The 14,180-nt window shown below is 44.2% G+C and overlaps 1 protein-coding gene across 5 annotated transcripts in view; it reads left to right on the forward strand.

Annotated features, from left to right (window-relative positions):
* The window catches only part of NF2 (NF2, moesin-ezrin-radixin like (MERLIN) tumor suppressor), a 95,583-nt gene that overhangs the window by 55,958 nt on the left and 25,445 nt on the right, over positions 1-14,180 (forward strand). For all 5 annotated transcript variants that reach the window (XM_054470241.2, XM_063663069.1, XM_054470242.2 and 2 more), the window contains exons 8-11: positions 2,356-2,490; positions 6,216-6,290; positions 9,503-9,616; positions 13,003-13,125. In XM_054470241.2, coding sequence (XP_054326216.1) covers positions 2,356-2,490; positions 6,216-6,290; positions 9,503-9,616; positions 13,003-13,125 — 447 coding nt within the window. The remainder of the gene's footprint in view (positions 1-2,355; positions 2,491-6,215; positions 6,291-9,502; positions 9,617-13,002; positions 13,126-14,180) is intronic.

A 14,180-nucleotide genomic window follows, 5' to 3' on the forward strand; every position in this document is an offset into this window, starting at 1 on the left:
TAGGCAGCTTCTTACAAAGGGATGCATGCGATTTGCCAAAGCATTTCACTACGGACTCCAAACTGCAGATGAGTAGATATTAAAACAATCAGGCGGGTCCACCTTTATTTTCATAGTCATGCTTTGCTTTCCCTTATTGGTCTCCTACAGTTGTTGTATTAAATTCAGGTAAATTGAAACACATTTTAAATATTCTAGCATAGCTTTCTACTTCATTTGTATTTTGTAAATACAGATTTGTATGGATTACGCTGCATAAGAAAATAAGGCACACTTAAAGTGCCTAAAAGATGCCCCATAATAGTACAGGAAGTTCTTTTCTAAAGTTCTGTCAGTTTGTATTTGCTAATTGCTTGGTTTCTTTAAGGTCAAACTAATGTAACACATTTCTGTGGTTTTGTCATCTCAACTCCTCTTGCCCCACGTGCTGGCCACCTAGATTCTAGAAAACTAAAGTTTTATAATCCTCAGAAAACAGTTTTTTGGTTTTTAAAAATCTTTTTTGTTTTTTAGAGGTGGAGTTTTGCTATATCACCCAGGCCTGCTAGGCTCAAGTGATCCTTCCACCCCAGCCTTCCAAGTAGCTGGGGTGTACCACTGTGCCTGGCTGAAAAAGTTTCTTCTTAGGGAATATTTCTATATCAGTTAGACTAATGGATACTGTTTTTTGTGTGTGTTTCCTATATTGAGCAATAGACAAAGCTACTGGCTATTTTAGTGTCTTTTATGTTAAATTTCCTGAAATCTCACCATTAACTAAGGAAGATGTATGCTTAAAACAGTTTAAAAAGGGCTGCTTGAGTCCCCACCTCTCTCTCTGTTTAATCTCTAGGAGTGTTGGAGTCATAATGGTAGGAGGCAGAAGGCTGAATCTTTTTTAAAAAATTTAAACTAAATAGTCAGAAACTATTTTCTGACTATTGAAACACAACGAAACATCTCATTTTCCAAAATGTACTGCAGATTTAAAAGTACAAAGCCTCACTTCTGTTAATGCAGTAGCTTTCATGGCTTTGCTGACAAGCAGAAGAGTCTCTCATGGTTTGGTGATAGCACCTGACTTCAGGATGTTAGGAGTAAAAAGATTTATGCTGGAGTACTCACTCCTCAATCTGATGTCTGCTGTTAGATGGGTACTTCTCTTCACAGTCCCAGTACCTTCTCAGTTTGCAGACCTGTTTTTCTGCCCTTGAGTCTTGGTTCAATTTCCATTATCGGCAAGGGGTCAGGAGCTGTATTATCCTTGTGCAGCGAGTTTCCTTCCACTCCAAATGCAGGCTAGACCACAGCACTGGTGGGTGGACCTGCACGTGAAGATACAGCCACTCAGTCCGTAGCAGGGTCAGTGCTGTGGGAGCCCAGGGCACCCGCCGCGAGCTGCTCTGACTGCTGGCCAGGACTGCTGTCAGGGGCAGAGCATAGGTACCGCTTTTAGACAGCTTTGTTGATGAATAGAATTCTTTTTGATATGTATTTCCCAACATGCAATTATTAAAAATTTCAAACTTACAGGAAAATTGAAAGAATTTTTCAGTGAATACCCATATATATGCACAACCTAGATTCTACAGTTAATATTTTACCAGACTTGCTTTATCACATGAAGACTACATTTTATCATAAAATGAGACCATCCAGCCCCAGGCACTGAAAATTTTCTTTCTAGTAGTCCAACAATGGTTTCTTTAAATATAAGAAATCATTAAACCTATGGGTTTTTTTTTGTTTTGTTTTTTAACGAAGTCTCTCTTTGTCGACCAGGCTGGAGTGCCGGGGTGCCATCTCAGCTCACTGCAGCCTCCACCTCCCGGGTTCAACCAGTTCTGCTCAGCCTCCTGAGTAGCTGGGATTACAGGCGCGTGCCACCATGCCTGGCTAATTTTTTGTGTGTGTATTTTTAGTAGAGATGGGATTTCACCATGCTGGCCAGGCTGGTCTTGAACTCCTGACCTCGTGATCCGCCTGCCTTGGCCTCCCAAAGTGCTGGGATTACAGGCATGAGCCACTGCTCCCGGCCTAAACCTATGGGCTTTAATTCTAAATCTATGATAGCCTGGTTATTTAACCAGAGGGAACAACACTTATGTTACTCTTCCTTTAGCCATCGAGCCAGTGACAGAAGCCCTCAGTGATTGTTCTGGGGGACCCAGAAGTCACAAGAATGGAACAGTTTTGCTTCTGCCTGCCTCAATTCAGAAAGCTGAAATCTTCTTGGTTTATAAGACGGCTGTGACTTCTGTTGGGACCTGCTGAAACTTGTCACATATGACAGTGTGTGCCAGATTCTTTGGAAGGTTGAATAAAATTTTGAGCCTCAGCTGGAGCTTACAGTGGCTGTTTTTATTGGATCCACAGAATAAAAAGGGCACAGAGCTGCTGCTTGGAGTGGATGCCCTGGGGCTTCACATTTATGACCCTGAGAACAGACTGACCCCCAAGATCTCCTTCCCGTGGAATGAAATCCGAAACATCTCGTACAGTGACAAGGAGGTAGGACATGTGTGTACTGCAGACGCCACTAGTGGCCCAGGGGTCCAGCAGATCTTTCCCTGTCTGCCCCCCTCGCTGGAGCCTCCCCAGCCAGGGCATCTCCTTGTTCTTCATAGAATCCTTTAATTCCCAGGCTTTGAGGGTGTGGTTGTTGATTTTCGAAGTCTTTACAGAACAGTATTGGCATCAATAACCCCACTATGACTAATAGGAAACTGGGAAGCTCAACTGGCCAGGGAGAAACCCCAAAGAATAATGAACAAAAACAGTAACATTTTCTCATTACTTGGCTTTCTATTTCTGTCGATACATTCTCTTTGTATGTTTTCTTTTCTTTTTTAGAGACAGGATTTCATTATGTATGCCCAGACTGGATTTGAATCCTGGGCTCAAGCAATCCTTCCACCTCAGCCTCCTGAGTAGCTACTACAGGTGTGCGCCACAGCACCTGGCTTAAATTCTCTTTGTATTTTAAGTGTGGTCTTTATTGAGCTCTCTTTCTGTGTCCGGTGCTTGATACGTGTGGCAGAGAAATACATATACACACATATACACATATGGACATATATGTGTTTTGTGTGTGTATCTCTCAGTAATGATATAAATAAGTATATTAGGTTAATATGCTTACAACAATTCCAAAATAATTAAGGTTGAATAACTTAGACAAATGCTCTTAGAATTCAAATATTTCCATGTAGGGTGGTGACTTTTACCAAAAAGGTCCCATAACGTATAATCTTATGTTTACTCATCCATCCATTCATTCATTCACTCATCCATTCATTCATTCTTCATTCATTTTATTTTATATATTATTATTTTTTGAGACAGGTTCTCATTCTGTCACTGAGGCTGGAATGCAGTGGTACACGATCACAGCTCACTGCAGCCTTGACCTCCCTGGGCTCAGGTGATCCTCTCACCTCAGCCTCCCAGGTAGCTGAGACTACAGGCGTGTGCCACCACATCTGGCTAATTTTTTGTAGAGATGGGGTTTTGCCACATTGCCCAGGCTGGTCTTGAACTTCTGGGCTTGAGCAATCCTCCCACCTCAGCCTCCCAAAGTGCTGGAATTACAGGTGTGAGCCACTGTGCTCAGCAGTTCTTCATTAATTTTAAAGGAATTATTGAGCATCTGCTTTGTGTTAGATTTAATGGGGGAAACAAAGATGTAGAAAATCCAGTCTTAGCATTCAAGGAAGTCAAGTAACTACTCACCTGCTATAATAAATAAGTGCCATGGAAGAGACATGATGACAGCCAATGTAGTCTTCCACATACAAGCACTTTCACCCTGACCCTCTGAATTTAATCTCTATAAGAACACTGCTGTAAAGGCAGGGGCTGTGTTGTCATTATCTCTGTGTCACATCAGGAAGCAGAGACACAGAAGGATCAAGTGACCTGTGTCTGAGTGAAGTAGCAGAGAGTAGGAGCCAGAGTTGCTGATGCCACAGCCCCCGCCTTTCAGGGAGGCCCAGAGGCTGAGCCCTGAGAGCACAGGGGCACCGGGGAGAGGGAGGCTCCACTCAGTGACCTCCTGGTACCTGCACAGCCAGGACACAGAGTAGAGAGTGAAGAACAGGAACAGCTTATGTTGCTGCCTGCAGAGCCCCAAACCTGAGCATATTTCCTGTTTTCTCTTTTTTCATGGCAACTCAAGGAAGGGAACACCAGGCCCCTGGTTTCCAGTATATGGTTGGGATCTACTCAGCCGTGCTTGATAAGACAGACTGAGCCCCTTAATTCAAAACATTCTGACTCTGAAGTTTTTGTTAGTAGTTAGCCCAGGAGATAAGCAGTTAGGTATTTCTTTTTTAAAGTACTTAAATTGAAAGTTCCACATGACATAAAGCTGTATGTGTGCCACCGTATGGTAGTTTTTCATCTCCCAATTTCATAAAGTCTGTTTATTTCACGTCCACACATTTGTGTGCTAAAGGCTCCCTAAACACCCGTTCTTCAAAGAAGCCAAGGATTGAAGTCTCCCATAGTATGGCCTGACGCAGTAAACTCTAATATGCCCTCTCTGGGGGACAGGCGCCATCATGTTCCATCATGTCAATAACTCATGCAGTAAGCAGACCCCAAGCTGACTTGACATAAAAGAAGTAGTCTTGGTAGTTATGCATGACAGCCGTGCTGTCAAAACAGAAATGTTAGTTTAAGTGATCCATTGATTCTTTGTGTACGCCCTGGCATGGTGCAGAGCCTGCGGTTTCCCCACTACTTGTGGTTTCCCCACTACTTGTGGTTTCCCACTGACAGCTCCAGGGTTTGACAGCAAAGCCAAAAATAAGCTCACAAAATTCATGAATAGCAGCCTACACAAGAGCAACACTGCTTCTAAGTTAACTTGGCCGAAAGCTAAACAAAGGATCATTTTCTGTCCTCAATGTACTAACCCCTTCTTGGGCAATATAACGTGTGAAAGAAATATGTCTTCCCAAACATATTTATCTGCTTAGCAAGTCTTTCTTGGGAATGGATATCCATTTTGTAAGTGCATCTTGGAAATCTAGGATCTGTTTGTTGAGAGCAGCAGCCATTTGTTCCTTGCAGGCTTTCCTGCTAGTGGTCTAACCCTAGGTTCTCCTACCAAGCCACCACTCTGTCTTTATCATTCATCTTTCTCTCCATTTTGATTTCAGCATCAAGAACTGTTTTCCCTTCTACTATAGTCCATTTTTCCCCCATTTGATTCTTTCTATTAACAGCTTTTATCAAATTATTCCCATGTTCAGAAACCTGTGGTGAGCGCAGGTATCCTGTCACATCAAACCTAAACCCTTCTTTTTTTTGAGATAGGGGTCTACTCTGTTGCCCAGCCTGGAGTGCAGTTGTGCAATTACAGCTCACTGCAGCCTCAAACTTTTGACCTCAAGCGATCTTCCCGCCTTGGCCTTCCAAAGTGTTGGGATTACGGGTGTGAGCCACCATATCTGGCCACCTCTGACTTTTATTCTCACTGCCAGCCCCTACGCCCACCCCTTCCTACCTCCCAGGCTAAGCCTATTATATCATCTTAGTCACCAAAAAGCTAATACCACACACACACACACACACACACACACACACACACACACACACACACACACACACACACACACACACACACACACACACACTCTCACACACTGCTCATTTCCCCATCTCTACCTTATTTCTGGTTTTGCCTTGTGCAGAATGCCCCTTCACCTGCCTTTTAGCTACCCTGTTGGATTCTTCTTTTAAGATCAGCTTCACTCTCTCTTGCTTATGGTGGATCTACTCTGAACCTCCACACATTTGTGATTTGTACCACCCAATGAAGCACTAATATTTGATGTGATTTCTTGAGTAATTGGCTGTTGTTAGCCTAGTTCCAACTAGATGGTGAGCTTCATGAAGGTGGGCCCATGCCCTAGACTACAGTAGCCCTCCAGTGTTGGCCTCAGGGTTGGGCCCATTAAGGATGCTTATTTTAGGTTGTCAAGAATCCCTTCCCACACTCATGCCTAAGGTGGTCTAGAGAGCATACCTTTAGGGTCCTGAGCTTCCACAGCCCGAGACTTGGTGCTCCTAATTCCCTGAGGTTTAGTGCCTGGATACTGGGAAGCCAGGACAAGGCATAACTTCATGCTGGTCTGTGGCCAGTGTGGTTGCTGCATTTGTGGAATTTCCAATTGGTGGTAACATTCCAGGCTGTCGGACTGAAACTGTGTTCTGCTTCGTTCTTCCAGTTTACTATTAAACCACTGGATAAGAAAATTGATGTCTTCAAGTTTAACTCCTCAAAGCTTCGTGTTAATAAGCTGGTAAGTTGAGATCCTGGTTTTCATTACTGATAATGGTAGCTTTTCTGAGAATTGAATACTTCTTTTTAAAGGATATCAGAGTGACATCTTGTGAAGTGTAGAATGGTATCTCACTTGGCGCATACTTTCTGTTTAGCTTAAAGAGTTAAAACTAAATTATATCATGAAGAAGGTTTTTTTTGTTTGTTTTTTTTGAGACAGAGTCTTGCTCTGTCGCCCAGGCTGGAGTGCAGTGGCAGTGCCATCTCGGCTCACTGCAACCTCCGCCTCCCAGGTTCAAGAGATTCTTCTGGCTCAGCCTTCCGAGTAGCTGGGATTACAGGCATGAGACACCATGCCCAGCTAATTTTTGTATTTTCAGTAGAGACGGGGTTTCACCATATTGGTAAGGCTGGTCTCGAACTCCTGACCTCAGGTGACCCATCCACCTTGGCTTCCCAAAGTGCTGGGATTACAGTCATGACCCACTGCGCCCAGCCGATGAGGAAGTTTTAAAAAGAATTTTTAATGCAGTATTTCATACATATTAAAGGATAAGTAAGTGTAACTTATATGAATTATAAAGAATAACAAAAGTGAATAGCTGTGTACCCACAACCCCACTTTAAGACATAGCACAGTCCTGGCCGGGCACGGTGGCTTACGCCTGTAATCCCAGCACGTTGGGTGGCCGAGACTGGTGGATCACAAGGTCGAGAAAAAAAAAGAAAAAGAAAAAGGAAAAAAGAAATAGCACAGTCCCAATACTGTTGAGACCCTTCATGTTAACACCCTGCTGGTCTCTCCTTTCCCTCTGCCCAAGGGTGATCACTGTTTTGAGTTGAGTATTCATCATCCTCTTGCTTTTCAACAGAATTTTATTTCATATATGGCAAAAGAAAAATACTATTCAATGTCATGTGTTTATGAAATTTATCTAAATGCTGTCAAGTATATATATTCTTCTGTCATTTGCCTTTTCCTTTTTCATTATTTTTTTGAGATATATCTTTGTTGATGCTTAAAGATAGTCTGTTCATTCTCACCTCTGTAGCACTCTGTTATATATTTTTCTGATTCTTCTGTTAATGGATAATTAAGTGCTTTTTACTTCTGTACTTTTTTTTGTTTGTTTTTGAAATGGAGTCTCACTCTGTTGCCTAGGCTGGAGTGCAGTGGCTGGGATTACAGGCGCCCACCATCACGCCTGGCTAATTTTTGTATTTTTAGTAGAGATGGTGTTTCACCATGTTGGTCAGGCTGGTCTCGAACTCCTGACCTTGTGATCTGCCCACCTCGGCCTCCCAAAGTGCTGGGATTACAGGCGTGAGCCACTGCGCCCGGCCACTTCTATACTGTTTTAACAGGCTGTTATGAAAACTTTCGTATCTGCCTCCTGGTGCACATAGGCAATAGTTTCTTTGGAGTCTTGAGTATACTGGGCTAGGTGGGGTGGCTCATGCCTGTAATCTCAGCACTTGGGGAGGTCAAGGCAGGATAACTGTTTGAGGCCAGGAGTTCGAGACCAGCCTGGGCAACATAGCGAGACCCTGTCTCCAAAAAAATGAAAATAAATAAAATGTTTAAAAAATAAAAAATAGGGCTGGGCACAGTGGCTCAACGCCTGTAATCCCAGCACTTTGGGAGGCTGAGGCAGGCGGATCACCTGAGGTCGGGAGTTTGAGACCAGCCTGACCAACATGGAGAAACCCTGTCTCTATTAAAAATAGAAAATTAGCCGGGCGTGGTGGCACATGCCTATAAATCCCAGCTACTTAGGAGGCTGAGGCAGGAGATCGCTTGAACCCAGGAGATGGAGGTTGCAGTGAGCCAAGATCATGCCATTGCACTCCAGCCTGGGCAACAAGAGCAAAACTTCATCTCAAAAAATAATAATAATACATAAAAATCAATTAAAAATAGAGTTTAGAGTATATACACAGGAGTAGAAGTACAGGGCTCAGTATATGTTCAAATTTCAAAATTATGACACATTGTTTTCTAAAGAAGGTGAATCGATTTTTACAGACCCAACAGTAGTGGGTGAAATTTCTTTTTTGCTATCCTTAATACTTGTATTATCAGCCTTTTAAAATTTTTGCCAATCTTGTGCATCTAAAATGGTATTTCATTATCATATGAACTTTTTTTTTTGAGATTTTGAGATAGGGTCTCACTCTGTTGCCCAGGCTGAAATGTAATGACACGATCATGGCTCACTGCAGTATGGACCTCCCCAGGCTCAGTGATCCTCCCACCTCACCCTCCCCAGTAGCTGGGACTGCAGGCATACACCACCATGCCCAGCTAATTTTTTGTATTTTTTTTATAGAGACGAAGTTTTGCCATGTTGTCCAGGCTTGTCTTAAACTCCTGGGCTCAAGCAATCTGGCTGCCTCCCCTTCCCAAAGTGCTAGAATTACACTTCCCAAAGTGCTGAGCCACCAGGTCTGGCCAAATTTTTTGATTTTTTTGTGGAGATGGTGTCTCACTATGTCACTCAGGCTGGTGTTGAACTCCTGGGCTCAAGGATCCTCTCACCTTGGCCTCCGAAAGTGCTGGGATTACAGGTGTGAGCTACTGCACCTAGCCTGTTTTCTTTATTGGCTATGTCTTCCAGTTTGTTGCTCTTTTTCTTTTTTTATGTCTTGACAATAAGAATTTTTAATTTTAATGTAGACAAATATGTAAATTTTTTCCTTAATCACTTTTTGTGTCTTACTTGGCATCTTCTCTTATCCTATGATCATATTCTTCTATATTGTCTTCTAAAAGTTTCAAGGGCTTAATCTTTGCATTTAAATATTTAATCCTTCTGGAGTTGATTTTTGTGTAAGCTATAAGGGAGGGATCCAGCTTATTTTTTTCCACATGTATAACCTGTTACCTCAGCCCAGCTTACTGAACGAGCTTTCCTATCCTGCCTGGTCTGCAGAACCACATCTTGATGTAGGAGAGTAAGGTGTACCCAGATGACATGGTGAAGTGTCCTCCAGTCCTCTCTTCATTTATGATTTTTACCTCCTGGCATATCTGAGGCGCCTTCATTTTGCATATTTCCAGAGCTGACAGCACTAGAGGCCGCTAGTAGGGCTTTGGTGTTTCACTCTATGCATTCATCTTCACGTTTACTGCTACCTGCAAGAGCTCAAACTGCTATGGCACTAGTGGGCCGGTAGGCAGTGAAGTAAATTTGTGGATATTAACCTTTTTGTCTGCTTCTGTGGCCACAGATTCTCCAGCTATGTATCGGGAACCATGATCTATTTATGAGGAGAAGGAAAGCTGATTCTTTGGAAGTTCAGCAGATGAAAGCCCAGGCCAGGGAGGAGAAAGCTAGAAAGCAGGTGAGCACAACCTTGTTTTAACTGATGATGTCACTGTGTGGTCAGTCCTGGACTGGGAGGCGAGGAGTGGTCATGGGCTGGCAGGAGTCTTTTGGCCGTGGACATACCTGCTCTTGTTTTATACCTTTTGGATCTTCATTTGCCGATGCCTACCTGGTGTGAAGTCAGCTCTGGAAATGAGGAATAAACCCTAATAGCATATCTAAAAGAAACATCTCTAGTAATTTCTACACTTGGAGAAATTAAGTGTGATTAACACCAGTTTGGGATGAAATAACCAAGAGTGCATGCATCTATCCATCTGGCTAGCTAGCTTGCTTTCTTTTTTTGCCTGTCTCCCTCCTTGTGCAGCCTTCTCCTTTTCTAATTAGATGGTGATAGAATGCAAGGTGGCATTTCAGTGCTTGCTGCTGGAATGCTAATTTGACTCTGGCTGCAATTCCTCACTGCAGGTCAGGCCTTATGGCATGTCACCTGCCCCAGGACTTGCCAGGAGCATCTATCAGCAGACTGGATGATCTGCATCATTGTTTTCTACTCATAAACCTTCTCTGCCCATGGAAATCCACATAACTAATTTGGGCCTTACTGCTGAGAATATCAATTGTGTTTTTGGATAAACTACTAGATAGAGTAGCAGCAGCTGCAGTTGGCTGCCCTCAGGACTTGCAAGCTCAGAAGTGTAATAATTAGTTTGTGCGCACCTTTCTGATTTGGATACATTGGAGAGGCTGGCTCCCAGCCCTAGGATTTAGAATGAAATGCCCAGTGTGCTTCCAGCTCTCTATCTGTTTGCTTTCTGAGGTGGTGGGCCACAAATGTGTTCTTTGGGATGCTTTCAGGGTGATGGGATGGATTTGTTGGACAAAGAAATCCTACTGAGCCAGCAGGGAGTCACAGTGGAAGTTTCATGAAGAGCTCTTGGCAGTGGCTCATCCCTATAACTCCAGCACTTTGGGAGGCCAAGGCAGGAGGATCACTTGCCTAGGAATTTGAGGCTGCAGTGAGCTATGATTGCACCACTACATTCCAGCCTGGGTGACCAAGCAAGACCCTGTTTCAAAACAGAAGCAAAAACAAAATACCAAAATAAATAAATAAATAAGTAAATAAATAAGAAGGAGGAGGAGAGCTCTCTTTGACCTTTTTCTTACCAGAGCAAAGCTTAGAAGTAAGAAATCTGAAAGTGTCAGGGAATATGTAGCCTGTGGGCCCTGGCAGAGAATAGCAGGAACACTGCAGATCGGCACTGCCTACAGCACAGCAGAGCCACAAACCTGGCATCTGGGCAACCACATATCAGGTGGACAGACACTGACCTTGGAGCCAGATCTGAAATTTAGAATGTGAGTAAGTCAATGACTTACCTTCCAGACCTCAGTTTTCTCATCCATCAGGTGAAACTAATGATATACCTTCTCCATCTCAGATGAAGGGACGTATATTACACCTTACAGTCTTTGTAAGCAGTAAACTTCTTTTGTGAATAGGAGGTCCTTTATATTGGGGTAGAGGTCTTAGGGAAAGTACAGTGCCAGGAACTGAAGGAGATTACCTGGCTTTTTTTTTTTTTTTTTTTTTTTAACAAGAGGGTCTTGTTCTGTCACCGAGGCTGGAGTGCAGTGGTTTCATCATAGCTCACTGTAACCTCAAGCTCCTGGGCTTGAGCAATCCTTCTGTCTCAGCCCCTCAAGTAGCTGGGACTACAAGTGCATGCTACCACACCTAGTTAATTTTAATTGTTTCGTAGAGATCAGGTCTTGCTATGTTACCCAGGCTGATCTCAAACTCCTGGGCTCAAACATTCCTCCCGCTTCGGTGCCCCAAAGTGCTAGGATTACAGGCATGAGCTGCTATGCCTGCCTGGCCTGACTGGGCTCTTTCTTTCTTTCTTTCTTTCTTTTTTTTTTTTTAAAGAATTATAGATATGTAGTAAGCCACCTTATGGAAATTGTAATATGATGGAAATGAGAGAACAAATTGGCCAAGCTTTTCATTGACTTGCAAGGAGAAAATTGGAGAAGAACTTTCACTGTTTTATTGCTTGTCTTTGCATTATCTTTTTGAGCTCCTCTGTGTGTGTGTGTGTGTGTGTGTGTATTTGGCTTAGGATTTAGAAAAAGCAGCAGTCTTAGAAACCTTGTATGACCAGAGTGTGGGATAAGATTGAAGCAAGAAGTAATTAAATGTGCTTTAATTATTTAAGGCAGAAAATAGTGCAGTGGTCACTTCTGGATTCTGCTTTTTGGACTCAGTTAGTACCCTGGGATCACAGAGGAATGGCACTGTCTTGTGCTTGTTCCCCTTATTAAGCTCAGCATGTGGTCCAATTAATGCAGTGATCCAGAAGGCAAGGGAGGTAGTGATGGCTTTGTACTGTTGCCTTAAGGACAGGGGGCTGTGTTCCCCGCCTGGCTCCCTCCTGTCCTAGGCCTGGCTCAGGAGTTGTCTCCACATGAGGCTGTACAAGTCTGTGCTGTGGCTGTTGCAGCTCCCCCCGTGAAATACAATGTGTGAACTATTGATGCATCACGTAGAATGATTCCATCTTTTCTGTGGGTCAGAGGCAAGAGTGGAGCTATTGTTGATGAAATCAGAGATGTGAGAGGGGTCCATGTGGATTAGAAATGGTGAGATGGCTAGCCTGCCCAGATGAGAAAGCTGCTTATTTCTGGGGCTCTATCTGAGGGAGGAGGTCCTGCATTGCATCCCATCGGCCACAAGGCAGAGCCACCTGGGGTTTCCCAACAAAAAGCAACATTGGCAAGGTAGCCATTTCAGTGCACTGTGTATAAGAATGCCTCCTTCTGCCAGGTGCGGTGGCTCATGCCTGTAATCCCAGCACTTTGGGAGGCTAAGGTGGGTGGATCATAAGGTCAGGAGTTCAAGACCAGCCTGGCCAATATGGTGAAACCTCATCTCTACTAAAAATACAAAAATTAGCCAGGCATGGTGGCGGGTGCCTATAGTCCCAGCTACTCGGGAGGCTGAGGCAGGAGAATTGATTGAACCTGGGAGGCGGAGGTTGCAGTGAGCTGAGATCGTGCCACTGCACTCCAGCCTGGGCGACAGAGCAAGACTCTGTCCCCCCCACCAAAAAAAAAGAATGCCTCTTTCTATCCAGGTCAAGACTCAGTTTGGTTTTTTGTTTGTTCGTTTGTTCATTCACCACTAGACTGTTTTTCAAGTGGCACAGCTTTCAACTCTGCAACTGGTTTAGAAGGACGGGGTGGGGGGCAATAAGAATGACCCTGGCTACCTAAAGGAAAGGGAAGGAAAAAGGTCCCAAAAGGGGAGACTCTGGAGATGGGGCATCTTTGGGCCCTTGTGGCACCCTAGGTCTCGAGCCCTGTGATTCAATGACTGTTTTTCTTCACCCCTCGCAGATGGAGCGGCAGCGCCTCGCTCGAGAGAAGCAGATGAGGGAGGAGGCTGAACGCACGAGGGATGAGTTGGAGAGGAGGCTTCTGCAGATGAAAGAAGAGGCAACAATGGCCAACGAAGCACTGGTGATTTCTGAGGGGCTGGGGTTCCAGGAGGCTACCTGGGGACTTCCTTGGCTTTTCTGGAGCTCGGTCTCCTGAAAACCATGAGTTAGCAGCGTTTGCTTTGAAATACTTAATTTCAGCTTTAAAAAAATCAGTGCCTTTTCTTTTCACCTGTGTTGGCTGAAGCAGATTTAGGTTGAGCTTATGTGCAGCCAAACTCCACTTTCACCACGAGGTTGCCTTTACAGCAGAGCTTCTCAGCCTGGGCACTACTGACATTTGGGGCTGACCATCCTTTGCTGTAGGAACTAGATCCCAGTAGCAGCACCTCACCCTCCATTTGTAACAATCCAAAACATCTTCAGACATTGCCACATGTCTCTCTTTTTTTTTTTTTTTTTTTTTTTTTTTTTGAGACGGAGTCTCGCTCTGTTGCCTAGGCTGGAGTGTACAGTGGCACAATCTCGGCTTACTGCAATCTTCACCTCCCAGGTTCAAGCGATTCTCTTGCCTCAGCCGCCTGAGCAGCTGGGATTACAGGCACGCTGTAATTTTTGTATTTTTAATAGAGATGGCGTTTCACCATGTTGGTCAGGCTGGTTTCGAACTCCTGACCTCGTGATCTGCCCGCCTCAGCCTCCCAAAGTGCTGGGATTATAGGTGTGAGCCACCGCGCCCAGCTGTACTTTTTTTTTTTTTTTTTGAGATGGAGTTTCGCTCTTGTTGCCCAAGCTGGAGTGCAATGGCATGATCTTGGCTCACTGCAACCTCCGCCTCCTGGGTTCAAGTGATTCTCCTGCCTCAGCCTCCCAAGTAGCTGGGATTACAGGCACGCGCCAACACATCCGGCTTTTTTTTTTTTTGTATTTTTAGTAGAAATGGGTTTTCACCGTGTTGGCCAGGCTGGTCTTGAACTCCTGACCTCAGGTGATCCGCCCGCCTCGGCCTCCCAAATGGCTGGGATTATAGGCGTGAGCCACCATGCCCCGCCTGCCACATGTCTCTTGCAGGGGACAAAAAACTCTGGTTCTAACCACTGATTTAAAGGGAAAGAACAGAATTTAAGTTGTTTTTCT

Source organism: Pongo pygmaeus, chromosome 23 (genome assembly GCF_028885625.2).
Source record: "Pongo pygmaeus isolate AG05252 chromosome 23, NHGRI_mPonPyg2-v2.0_pri, whole genome shotgun sequence".
Taxonomy (NCBI): Eukaryota; Metazoa; Chordata; class Mammalia; order Primates; family Hominidae; genus Pongo; species Pongo pygmaeus.